This window comes from Seriola aureovittata, chromosome 2 (assembly GCF_021018895.1).
Source record: "Seriola aureovittata isolate HTS-2021-v1 ecotype China chromosome 2, ASM2101889v1, whole genome shotgun sequence".
In the NCBI taxonomy this organism is placed as follows: Eukaryota; Metazoa; Chordata; class Actinopteri; order Carangiformes; family Carangidae; genus Seriola; species Seriola aureovittata.
Genome location: NC_079365.1, coordinates 9,382,947 through 9,396,452, shown reverse-complemented (window position 1 = coordinate 9,396,452; position 13,506 = coordinate 9,382,947). Strand labels below are relative to the sequence as shown.

The 13,506-nt window shown below is 43.6% G+C and overlaps 1 protein-coding gene across 3 annotated transcripts in view; it reads right to left on the bottom strand.

Moving 5' to 3' along the window:
* Positions 1 to 4,930: 4,930 nt before the first annotated feature.
* prickle2b (prickle homolog 2b) overlaps positions 4,931 to 13,506 on the bottom strand; it is an 89,224-nt gene continuing 80,648 nt past the window's right edge. For all 3 annotated transcript variants that reach the window (XM_056391071.1, XM_056391087.1, XM_056391079.1), the window contains 4 exons: positions 11,009 to 11,212; positions 10,126 to 10,312; positions 8,019 to 8,954; positions 4,931 to 7,891 (listed from right to left, as the gene is read on the bottom strand). In XM_056391071.1, the coding sequence (XP_056247046.1) occupies positions 6,945 to 7,891; positions 8,019 to 8,954; positions 10,126 to 10,312; positions 11,009 to 11,212 (2,274 nt within the window). In that variant the 3' untranslated portion in view covers positions 4,931 to 6,944. The remainder of the gene's footprint in view (positions 7,892 to 8,018; positions 8,955 to 10,125; positions 10,313 to 11,008; positions 11,213 to 13,506) is intronic.

Below are 13,506 nucleotides of genomic sequence, written 5' to 3'. Positions count from 1 at the left end.
TGGTGAACCCATGCATAGCAAAGAAAAGGTGAAATGAAGGCCAGTATTCTTCTGTCTCTCTCCGCCTGGCAACACTGAGCTCACTAGCAGCACTGCAAATCAGAGAGGAGTTGGATGTGTTACAGATTACATGAGTCACTGTTTCATGAGCCTCAAGTTGTACATCGATCGACTTGGACGCGTTCTGGACGTGCAATGGCTGTGCTGATTTCTCCTGTGAGTAGGCCTACACATGCTGTTCTGTGTAAGCCAAGTGAATATGACTATTAAATGAAAGGGTGTCACTTAGTACGCAGGCTGCACAGAAAGTCCATATGATTGAACTGTCCATTGTGTCAGAAGATTATCTACTTTGTTTAAGTGGAGGAGAATGAGGAGCAGATGTCAGGGGAATTAGCAGGTCACACTGACACTATAGTCTGTGGAGCTAAGTGAAGGGCAATTTCATTTTGTGCCTGTAACAATGAAACCAATTTATATGTAAAAAAAAACAACTTTTCAGCTTATTTGTTGAGATTTCTACAATATTTTATAGACTATTTTATAATATCCTTATAATAAATCAACAATTCCCATGGTTTTACACATGAGGTAGCCTGATATTTAGCATGAATGGCCATTTTGTTACAACTCTGCTTAAAGCACTTGCCAACATTTGAAATGTTTTCAGCCATTCAGAGATCTGCCACATAAAGAGGATGGTTTAATAAAGGGACATACGTAATGGAGGTGTACCTGCCTGGAGGGTGGAGTCAAGTCATCAGAGAGAATTCGGCTCACTTGATCTGACTACCGGTTACGTCAGTGTTTAGATAAAGCCAGAAATGTGTCAGAGACCATGTCTGAAAGGGGTTTTCTCACCTGCTAGTTTCCACTCTTTAGTTGGTTTGGTTCCACTCTATTGTTCAGTTTGGTTTAATGAAGGCACTCTTCTTCACATTCTTCTCTTTTAGTCAGTTAAGAATAAACAGTTTTTCTTATAACTCATGTGGTCTCCCTTTCTACTTGTTCAAATAGATTGAGAGAAAACTCCTCCCCAGCCCTAGGACACCATAATACTGACCTTATGATCAAATGTTGTCTTCCACATTATATTAAGTGTACACATACACTTGCTTTTGTCCTTGGATGCATCAAAAACAGGGTTTGACATAATGAAGGACACAAGCCTTTCTTTGCAAAATAAAGCCACTGTAATGGATATTGTGCTAACATACTGAATAAAACCTTTGTTTTAAAACCTTATACATATATATATTTCAGCCATAACAACTACCCTCTAAGGCTTGTAATCTATTATAGCAACAGCTGCAAATGTTATAAGACAAAATGGCCCATTTGCCTTTATATAAATCACAATGTAATGATAATTTGTAGGTCTTGGAAAGTCTTGGAAAAATGTGTCACTGTAAAGTCAACATCACAGGCCTTCTCTGCCTCATTTACAGCTTGAGGACTAAATGGTCCATCCATCATGTCTGCTAAACAGACAGAGAGTCAGAGGGAGGTGGGGGAGGAGAAAGAGAGAGAAGAAAAAGCAGGATATAAGTGAATAGACTCAACACACTTATGTAATATGCTTAAGGGAAACACTGGAACAAATGTGAATGGTGTCCAGCATTAAACATTGCTAGCTGTGGTGATTTCATACAGGTGGCACACAGATGGGACCCCTCCTGAGACCTGAGCTTGTTAATGAGTCACAGCGAGGAGGGTTGGAGCGGGCTGATATCATGAACCAGACGGAGCCCTCTGGCAGCGCAGCGTCGAGGTACCCAGCATGCCATTCTGCATTATGGCGAGGTGCCCCTCGAGCCGTTGGATCTGCGGATTAACCCAAACCTGGCAGGATTTACCATGCCACGTGTCAGGCTGAGCAAACACTGGAAATGAATTATTATTTTCTCTCACTGTTGCTGAAAGACAACAATCAGGCCTAATGAGGGCTCCCATAGAGACTTATTATCAACTCTAATTAATGGTGCAGAGTGTGTGTCATAAGTCCTATTTACACTATTTAATTACTTTTATAAACTTCGCAAAAACTTCAAGTCTATTGAAGCAGGGATTAGTCTGAGAAGTGAAGCTGAATCTCATAGAAAATGTTAACTGGTCACATTTGAAGCCGGTGGAAGGGCAAAGGTCGTGCTTAAGTGGGTGAGAGTGCATTTTGAGATTAGTGGGTTTAGTCAAGGTCTACAAGTCTAAGACTGTTCTTAACTGTCATTCACTATCCTTTTTCTGCAGACAACTGGAGGCTGCTTGAATGTGAACAGCAAGGAACTTGTTGGAGATAATTACATTTTGGGTGTGGTATGTAGGTTTGCAGTGAGAAAGTAGGAAGTTGAGAAGAGAAGAGAAGATGATGGGGAAGAGAAGTAGCAGATGGACAGTGGGGTTACTGTCACACAATATTAACACATCCACCTCAGGAGGAGTGGGCCTGTCAGTCAAGACACTTGGAGTCAATTGCTAAACAGAGGGGATTCTGTGAGTGGGGAAACAGGGAGGAAAATCCCTCCTTGCCCTTATGACCTTATATGCCGATTATGGGCCATACAGAGGGACTATCCTAGGCATATAGTGTCGAAAACAGGGGATTCACAGGGGAGCGCAGAAGACTCCCCAGGGGACAGCAGAGGAAGATTGAAATCTTAAATGTTATCATTTTAAGTATGAAATCTTTAAAAAAAATGGCTGCATTTAACCTTTAGGTGTGTGATCTTCATTCATCTTGAAAAAGTCTGGCTCATGCATGTACTGTCAGACTGTGGTATACTGTGATCTTGTATTTGTGCATCTGTTGACATTGTTCTGGTGCATTCTTGCCATGGTAATTGAACACACATGATGAGGCTGAAGGAAGGGAGACTGTTGGTAAAGCCTCAGTCAGTCCTGTCACGCGTTTCCTATTCACCATCCCAGTGTGTATGTGTGTGTGTGTGGGAGAGGGAGAAAGCATGTGTGTACTTGCGTGCCTATGAGAGCAAGCTGGTTTTGTGTGTGTGTGTGTGTGTGTGTGTGTGTGTGTGTGTGTGATAACACACCACTGGCATTCTTCATTTGTAAATAATTGAATCAGGCTATTTTAGTTTGCTCAGAGCGCAGTTGTAATTTGCAGGCGTTCTACTCTTAAAGACCGGTAATTATGGCTTTTAGAGTCTCCCAAAACATCTCAAATGGCTTCAACTCATGACAGCTGTGCATCTGGGCTTTCACACACTCACGCATGCATGAACATATGTGTTGCTATTAATTAAACTGGTACATTTTCCAAATGAAGTGGATTTCATTACACAGGTAAACAGAGGTAGCCCACCTAGGTAATAGGGGCACTCAGATGGAAAGGTTTGTGAATGGATGCAGTTTTATTCCAGTCAAATTTTTAAATGAATATTAATAATGATTTTCTAACTACAGTATAAAACGTTTATATATAAAATGGACATGACATGGGCCACACAGTCTTTACAAAATAGTACAGATATGATTCGTTTTTTCCATGTCTCAGTAGAATTGTGTTAGATTATTAAAAAAATTCCATATTTCACAAAAATAAAATAAGACAAACTACTTTGATGTAGGGCTGACTCGCACTCTGTCTAATAATCTATGTTTAAAGGAGATCAGAAATGAAGCTTGGTAAGTTGATAGGTTGGTAAGATGATGATCCTTTTGTTCCCATTTTCTAACTTCTTCTATGCAGTTCAGACAATTAACACCAGGGTCAAACAGGGTTTTACTAAACCTTCAAGAGAACCTCTGTCTATCTTCAAATTGTCACCTGATTTGCTTGTTGTTTATTCAGCGCAGACACATACCTCAGAGTTCATGAAGGGAAGGCTGTCTGTTCACCAGACACTGGCTAGTCTGTCTGACCTTAATAAACCAGAGTGCAGTAAATCTAATTCAATGGGCGATTACTGTGGTAGGAAAAAATAGACATTAGCAAAATTAGCAAAGATTCCTGAACTTGCTCATGTAATATAACAACCTATATCACAAAGTGATCACATGACTAAAAAAAAAAAAAAAAAAAAAAATGTATCACCTCAAAAACTAATGAGAATCATCATAGGAAATAAAATGCATTTCTACCAGTTGGCTGCTGCTCTTCTTCTTCTTCTTCTGGCTGCATGCAACAGTAGTTTTATTCTGTTCAGAACGGTGCATTAATTCTCTGATTAGAGAAAGCTTCAGCTGTTTAGCTCTGTTAGAAATCTCAGGTGTGATTAACTCCTGTTACAAAATGTATATGTAAAAATTTTAGACAGCGCATTTATGTTCTACATGTTTTATACCAACCTTTAATTATGCAACTGTGTGTAAATGAAGCACACTGTAAACAGAATTTTTGACTGGTAAAGTGGCAGTAAAGAAGAATACAGACAAGGGAAGGAAGGGAAAGAGGCTTTGTAATGATACTTATATGGGAAATTTGTAGCCCCAGATGAATCCCAGAAGTGTGCCATATTGACAAATACTCGGTAAGATAGACAAACTTCTCACATAAAATGTCTGGGTAAATGCAAATGCTTTTCATCCACGTGCTCTATAAAACATTATTGGCTAAAGATGCTTTGTGCAGTGACAGAACCTAACCTCTTGTGGGTATAATTTGCTGGCAGTACGAGATTGGCTGACAATGCAACTGTCACAACTGGAAGCGTCCACGCAACTCGAGGATTATCCCCTTGCCATCCGCTACCTTGAATATGGCATGGCCCGGGAAGCATATGGCTGCAATCTGTGGCACCCCTCCATTTGCTTTTAATTAAACACATGGAGACACCCCACACATACACACATACACACACGTATTTGGGTAAAGGCTTGGCAAGGGACTAATAAAAAAAAATAAAAACTGATATGGGCGACATTAATGATGATGTAAGGGAAGCTCATGTGTCAAGAACAATAACTGAAGACAGAGGATTGAGTGTGCTTTATAGTATGTCTCATTACACTTGGAGACAATGATTACAGTGATACACATCCAAACATTCAGCTGATGTGACTAAGAGTCTGCGGCCGTAGTTTAAAGACTTGCTAAAAGCAGAGGAAAGTCTACCCTTAATGACCAGGCCATCATCAGTCAGACATAATGTATCTCACGTGTTTATGCAGCTGGTTTTGTCGTATCACGGCTGACTAAATTAGGACTCCTTTTGCTCGCCGTCTGGGAGCTGTCCGAGTATCCCAGAGTAAACATGAAAACTGGAGCACACGCCTTGGAAGTTGAGGTTAGGTGAAGTAATCGCACTAATGTGCCAATCATGTCAGCAGCATTAGTGCTTCAACGCCTCTAATCAAGAGATTGGTGTTCACACACCTTGTTCCAAACATATGTGTGTATGTGTGTGTGGATTATGGGGGCTGGTGGCAGTAATCCCCTGACCACATGGACGTCAGAGGCAATCCAATTTACAATATGACACTGCTTAACACTTACAGATGCAACCTGCTATACTGTGTATGCCAATATTTAAGCAGAAGGGGTCGACTCGTTCCGGATTTGACTTGGATCTTACAAATAGATTAAGAGGCTAAAGCCATGCTAGAGGCTAACTGCGGGAGTAATCAGGGACAGTTGTGCTTCAAGCCAAATGCTAATATCAGCATTGCCAATTAGTGCTAAAGATGCAGCTGAGGCTGATGGGAATATCATTAGTTTTGCAAGTATTCAGTCATAAGTATTGGACAAATAAAAAATTTAACATGATGTTAGTGCTACATGAAAAGTCAGGGGTTCCCCAAAGTTGCTGCAATTTATCCTGAGGGTGACAAGACTGTCTCTGCCAAATGTCATGGCAGTCCATCCACAAGTCGATGAGAAATTTCAGTCTGGAAGTGGCTAACCCATAGACCGACACAGCCGTCCCCAAAGCCATGTGGAATGTGTGGGTAAAAACTACTCAAACAAAGCATCACCAGATTTCATTAACTAAATCCCTAGACCTTTGTCAGCAGTTTCCAATGTGAATAGGCTGATGCAATAAACCAGAACTTCAGTTGCATCTGTTTCCAGGACAATGGAGCTCTGTGAGTTTGAATGTGACTGCACCGATTACCGTCTAAGTACATACTGTATATTAACATGTGTGTGGTGTGTGTGTGTGTGTGTGTGTGTGTGTGGGTGAGGGGGGGGGGGCACGACTCTCTAATCAACCTCTGCACCACATTGTCATTCATTTATGCATTAAACAGAAGGAGAAGGTGACTGTTTTGCGCACTTGTGCACATCAGACACGTGTTGTCATCCTCTGGAGAGAAACACCAACTGTCAATCAAAACAGTCACTGAAATACTCCTTTATTCCAAATGCAGGACGAGGTCAGCCAAATAAAACATGCATATGTTGTTTTTGTAATTTTCTATGTCTACATTATAGATATTTAATACATAAATGATTCTATCCATACAAAATATAAAAATATGTGAGGCCTCATTTACAACCATATTTACATGGACTTCCTTAACTTAAAGTGAAATTATTAATTCATTTATCTATGTACATACTATGAACTGAATACAATAGTACAGTATATCCTATATCTAAATCACATTGCATGAAAAAGCTAAACTGTACCAAACCAACTACCTTGCACACTTGTTTGCTGCATGGAAATGAAGTTATGATAAAAAAAAAAAATTGCACATCAGCTTTTGATAAACGTTGTGACTTGATAGAACTGCGCTTGTAAGTGTAACAGCCTTAATACTCAGGAGATATTCTGAAACATTAAAATGAACAAACATGCAAACACTGTTGCTTTTTCACTGTTTACCAACTGTAATTCATCACTGACTTCCAATTACATAATATTCAACACTCAACAACACTGAATAAATGGACTGTGAGTTTTGTTTTTTTGTTCCAGATGGAGAATGTTAGTGTACACAAGGTGGAGAGAGAATCATTTACTGTGCCAAACGTCAGGATATTAGGAGATGATGCAGTTCTTGCTTTTTCTGCGTTTGTGGGTGTGTAACTGCCCACTGCGGTTGGGTCCTCCCATCCCTGTGTTGTACTTATGGACAAGCTCCTGGTTGCTGAGGTAGCGCAGCTGGATGGGTCTGGGGATCGGCTCACCCAGAAAGTAACCTTCATCCTCTGATTCGGAGGATGAAGAGCAGGTGGAGCACCAATCATCGTCGTCATAATCATCCCAGGAGTATTGGTTCAAGCCAGTGCGTCGGCTGGCCCCGGGGTTCTGCAGCGTCAGGTCTGAAGTGGTCCTGGGGCACTGCCTGAAGAGTTGGGGCTGGTATCTTCCCCCTCCTCCTCCTACCCCAAACTGGTCCCTGGTGCTCCTTGGTGGCGGGAACCGGTCATAATCCTCTCGGACACGTAACTGTGGTCTTTCTTGAGGTCTCGCCCTTCGCTCTGCCACCAAGTGGAGAGCGTTTTCTGAGCGAGAACGACGGGATCTCCGGGAGCGGTGGTGGTGGTGGTGCCGGCGCCTCTGGGGAGTCTCCTCTTGGGCATCTATATGGACACTTGCTCCCCTACCACCTCCTCCTCCACCCACCCTGCGCTCACTGATGGGTGGCAGGCGGGCAGCATTGGCACTGCTCACCAAGCTCACCCTGTCCTCCTCCTGGAAGGTGAAGCCGGGTGGTAAATGAGTCATGCCCATACCCCCACCCATGCCAGGAGGGTCACAGTATTGCACCTTGTACTGGGAGGGCCTGGGGGGATCCATTTCCATGTAGGGCTGACTGGCGGTGAGGCTGTGAATGGACTCAGAGCTACGAAACTGCACTGAGGAGTTGAGGGTGCCCATGTTGCTTTTCTCTGACACGTTCATTCCAGAGTCTTTGCTCAGGTCGGGCATGGAGAAACGAGAAAGGTGCTCCTGACGCTTTCCTCCTCCATCTGCTGAGTTTCCTGAAGGAAAATAGAGTTGAATTAAGTGTCATCCCATTGCACTTAGAGGAAACATCTTAGTATCCAACAACAATGCTAACAAACAATAAGCTCTACACAGAGGTCTAACGACCACTACCATACCCACCTGTACCATTGGACATGGCCAGGGACTCCATGGATCCTCTTGGGGTCTGCTCTAGAGGGGTCAGTTGCTCTGGGAAGTTAAGTGCATTGATGGGGTTCCTGCTTCTCGCCACCTGGGTTGCTGCTGGAGGCCCTGCATCTCTGTCCCTGTCCCTCTGAAAGCCATGCAAACTGATGGAGCGCTTGTCAGAGGAGAAGCCGTTGTGGTGCTGAGAGCAATGAGACATCTCAGTGAAGCTCTTTTGGGTCCTCATCTTGGGTGGATAGTACTCCTCTGGAGCTTGCTGCTGGAACCACGTCTCATTCAGAGAGTGGCCCTTCATGGCCGAGATGGGGGGTCTCTTTAAACCTGCGTTCTCCTTGATCCTGTGATCCTGCTGCTGATTGTTCTGTCCAGAGCAGGCGGGGTTATAGGCAGTCCTGATGTTGCACTGGCTGAGAAGCTGGAGAGGGGTGGGGTTGGCGGCTGGGTCTGAATGGGATTCATAATTATAACTGTCACCTGCTTGCTCCTGGCTCTGCCAGGCCGGTGGCTCACGAGTCAAACTAGGCGTTTGACTGGAGAGACTCAGAAGATCCATTTGTAAAGACAGTGGGTCCACCTCGCCTGAAAATCTCTCCGCCTGCACTCCACCCCCTCCTCCACTCCCTCCTCCACCCCCTCCTCCACTCCCTCCTCCTACTCCTCCTCCACTCTTCCCGGTCTTGGAACTGCGTCTGGACTCCCTGGTGGAGCGGGCGCTTTGGAAGGCCGAATCAGATGAGTCAGAGCCATTAGGCTCCTCCCCCAGACTGCAGGAGCGTGAGCAAAAGATCTGGCCCTGCTTGGGCAGGAAGGGCCGACCCAGCAGAGAGCGTTTACAGCGGGCGCAGCAGAAGCAGCCCTCAGTGGCGTGCCAGTGCTGCCCATCATATGTCATCTGGCCTTGATCAATGCCTGCAGGAAAGAGAAAACACCACATGAGTTCACACTTTAGGTAAAATGACAGATTGTGGAACTTGTGTAAAAATACACAATTAAAATACAAAACACCATGTGTTCATCAAAGAGCTTGAAATTAAAATCTTTATGTCTTTATTAAAAATGCTGTTTGATATGAAAATAGTAGCTTATTACAAGCTGCTTGTTGAGTGAGAAAATGGAGCTGGAGGCTGCAACACATGACTGTGCTTAGGGGCAAACTCATTATGAAACTTGCCCAGCATTGTACTGTATGAACACACTGCATTTTGAGTATGTTTCAAGTTGTCTCAGGGGAAAAGAAAACCAGCTATTTGCTAATGGCTGCCATCTGGTTTGAGCATGTTTTTCTGATGGTTTCAATTTATAATCAGTTGTGCTTTTTAGCCAAATACTTTTCTGTATCCTGTCTGACAAATAATTACAGAGCAAATTTGTTGAGAGGTATGTGCCAAAATCACACCTGGGCATCCTGTCAGGGGAACACACGAACGAGCACACGCGCGCACACACACACACACACACACACACACACACACACACACACACACACACACACACACACACACACACACACACACTTCTTCACAGGAGGTGGCATGGGGCCAAGAGGTGCTAATATGAAGGTTTCCCACTCAAAAATACCCCAGTTACAGTGGGTTTCCCTCTAACACTACAGTGTTTGAAAGAGTTTGTGAGATTTTAAAATTTGTATTTTAACTAACATTTGCTGCAAGTGTCTGTGATAAAAACCTCCTGGGTTCCAGGTTGTTTCACAATGCATGATATATACTGTAAATACTTCAGTGCTCTGTAAGCCGAGGTCTCTGTGGCCCTCTGCTATGTGCCCTGCCTCACATGCCTGGCTGTGGATGACATCATTCAGTGATCTACTGCTAAAAGTCATGCCCCGTCCTTTCTGCTGTAGTTCTCTTTCTCCTCTGTTACTTGCTACAAAGAAATGAGGTCACTCTCACATCCTCCTTGAAAAAAACCTGCAGCCCAATCACATTCCACTTAATTATTCCATGTATCCATGTGTTTAGCATATTGTATTCTTTTTTGAAAGGGTTCCTTTGCATGACCTGCAGGTGATTAATGCGGTCCGTGTTAACAGTGATAGATGCCGGGTGGTGGTGCAGCATACCAATATGTTCCCCACAGGAGTCACAGTACTCTGCGTAGAGGGACTCGAAGCAGGAGCAGCAGTATGGCCGTCCCTCCTTCATGATATAGCGCTGGCCCCCCAGCACCGTCTCACACTCGAAGCAGCAGAAGTGCTTCATGTGCCAGTGACGTCCCTCTGCCTCGGTGCACTCATCCGCAAAGATGATCTAAGAAAGAGGAGAGAAAGAGTATCGTTTATCACGGGTCCTCGGAGGTAAAACCTCGATTGGGTTATTACTGTGCGCTGAATGACAGGACAAAGGCTCGGCTCGCCCTCCCTCCCCCTCCATACGGACCACTTTCTCCTCTGCAACTTAGTACTCTTAGATCACCCTCTTTGTCACTGACTTGTGTAGGAGGCTAATGTGTGTGGGGACTTGGTGAAATCTAGATGGTGCATTTACTTTTAATTACGCTGCTGTTGAATCACCTGGGTGCTTTTTAAAGTACTAACAGTGTCCTTGTCCCCATTTGCAGAGAGAGTACGTCAGTGTTAATGGCTTTGAGATCAGGATATTGAGAGCTGACCCCATTAGACGTGAGAAATCCGTGCATGAGTTAAACTGTGACAGTGCATGCTGGGGAGCCTGTGAGCATCATATGACAGCAGTGTGGTGCATATGAGGGCATGTATTCTGTGCAGAATGCGTGTGTGTAAATGTTTTAGAAATAGCCTTATGATCACCGTCCCACATTACTGGCACAGTTATGTTAAAGTAGGCGATATGTGTATCCATTAACACATGATCCTTTTTTACAGCCTTTTGTGTGTGTGTGTGTGTGTGTGTGTGTGTGTGTGTGTGTGTGTGTGTATGTGTGTGTGTGTGTGTGTGTGTGTGTGTGGGCATGCGATGGCCGTGTACCTCATCACAGGCAGTGCATCGTGGTTTGAGCCTCTCGGCGTGGTGTCGGCCACAGTAGATCTTCCCGTCCTGGTGGAAGTAGATGAGGTCCACCAGGAGCTCGCTGCACATGCTGCACACAAAGCAGGCGGGGTGCCAACACACACCGTGACCCGCCCGTGATGCAAACACAGCAATATCACCGCCGTTTATCTGGCCGCCGCACTAAAAAGAGGTGGAGGAAGAAGAGCATTTTTGAGAAATCAGCTGTTGGCATTTACCTTCTGATAGTATTTGTCACTATTTAGATCCCACTGTTTCTCCCGAGTCCAGGAGGTCCACACCAATACTGAGCACCAATCCAATACAATCCAATGTTATTTCTTACTCAGTTTAAAACATGCATACCTTAAAGTGTAGAACTGATAGTGATATTGTATCATGAAGCTGTATATCACATTTCAACTATAATTGATATTCATACTCCAACATTCTTTAAGGCTTTTGCTGTTTCTAGAAAGTGAAACCAATGAGTATTTTTATTATTTCATTAACACAGTGAAGCAAAATAATTTCAGGTAAAGACTTATTCACATATAAAATCATTTCAAAAGAAAATTATGCATTATCAAATTAGGGCTTGTAAACATTAAGGTCTGCAAGAGCTGTATAATTATTTAAGTTCCATTGCTTGGCCAGAGAAGGACTCTAATGTGCGTACTCCACAGGCCCAATTTTGCAAAAGCACGATAAACGTTATTTAGAGTGAATGGATGGGACGCCATCTTGAACCGTGGTATGGTATCATTAATTCCTTAATGTAAAATAATCCCTGTTACAACAGGCTGCTGGGATATAAGACACTAAGTGAACAGTCAGTGTACTCCAATGGGAAGTCAGTAAAATGTGTTACTTTATTGGTTGGACTAGTGCAGTGTAGATAATAACTACAACCTTCATCATCTTTCTTCATATGTTATGGTCTAAATTAATTGATTGACCACTTGGTCAATATAATGTCAGAACACAGTGAAAAATGCACAATCGCAATTTCCTTAATCCTGAGGTCATGTCTTCAAATGGCTTGTTTTGTCTGATCAACAGACCAAAACCCAAAGAGCCTCAGTTCCCATCATGTAAGACAAAAAAACATATCCTTACTTAATTGAGAAGTTGAAACAAGATGACCAATGACAAGTTCCAATGACAAATCGATCACCTAATTCTTTGACCTCTACAGGAGATCACTGCTGAAGGTGCACCATTTTCAAAGAAAACCCCTTTCATGGGATCTTTAATCAGGTCACTGTCGCTGCCGATACAGATGCAGTGCATCTCTATCTTTAACACAATTTTGCATGAAAACTGGACTAAACTGAGAGCACGAGGGTGTGTTTATGTGTGTGGCTGGGGAGGGCAGGCACAGACAGGGAGAGGAAATTAAGTGGCTGTTGGAGGACATGGCAAAGGGGGGGAATAAAAATGGAGAGATATATGGAGGATAAAAGGGAGAGCGGGATGGCATGAAGGCGTAAAGGTAGAGAGGCCGGAACTATAAACAAGAGGGAGTGCTAAGGAGACGGGGGGGAAAGGTCAGGTAGGCAAAGTAGATTGAGAGGGATGGGAAGACGGATACAGAGGGAGAGTTACAATCAGGTTATCTAACTGGCACAAAGCCTATACTGCTGCAAGGAGGCCAAGGGCGGGGGGGGGGGGGGGGGGTTCAATCAATACACACTCTCCCAACAATCTGCTCCCTCGCATATATGTGGTTTTGTGTGTGTGTGTGTGTGTGTGTGTGTGTTGATGAGTGGATGGAAAACACAAGCTGTAAAGCAACTATCCACCTGGGGCACCAACACAACAGAAAGCAGCTCCACTTTGTTTGTGCACTTTGTAACAAATGGCTATCGGATGCTGAAGTGTGCTAGTTTGTTGTTGAAAGAACACTCTTCATTGCACTCTGCAGTCCCATAAGGCCACTACAAGAGTACATGAAGACAACACCTTCAATATTTGATGGGACACTGGGCTCTGCTGTGAAATATTTTCAGGAAGATTTGAAGAAGTTGTAACTGAATCTTCTTCTCTGAGGTAACGCTGGCAAATAACTGTGATTGTTTGAGTGTGACAGCTCATGTTGTAGAGGGAAAAAGAGACATGCTATATACTGTACAATATACACACAAGATTCTCTATAGAACAAGATTTTTAAGGTGAGATTGACAAGGTCACATCATTGTTATAAAAGCAGACACCTGTTGCGTCTCTGTCCTTTATATGTCAAGATAAAGCACCTCTCGTACATCATGACAAAGACCTGAAATGCCAGCAGGCTGTTCAGTGCGTCTCTCACACTATTCATTGCTTTCATTCCACCGGCCACATGACACACCTTTGCTCTTGTCACACTTAATTCACTCGTGTCACGGGATGCGGCGCAGAAATGACATTTAGACGTGAAATGACGGCTTGCTTCCAGATCATCTTTGATCTTGTCATATCTCTTCCCTGCTGGG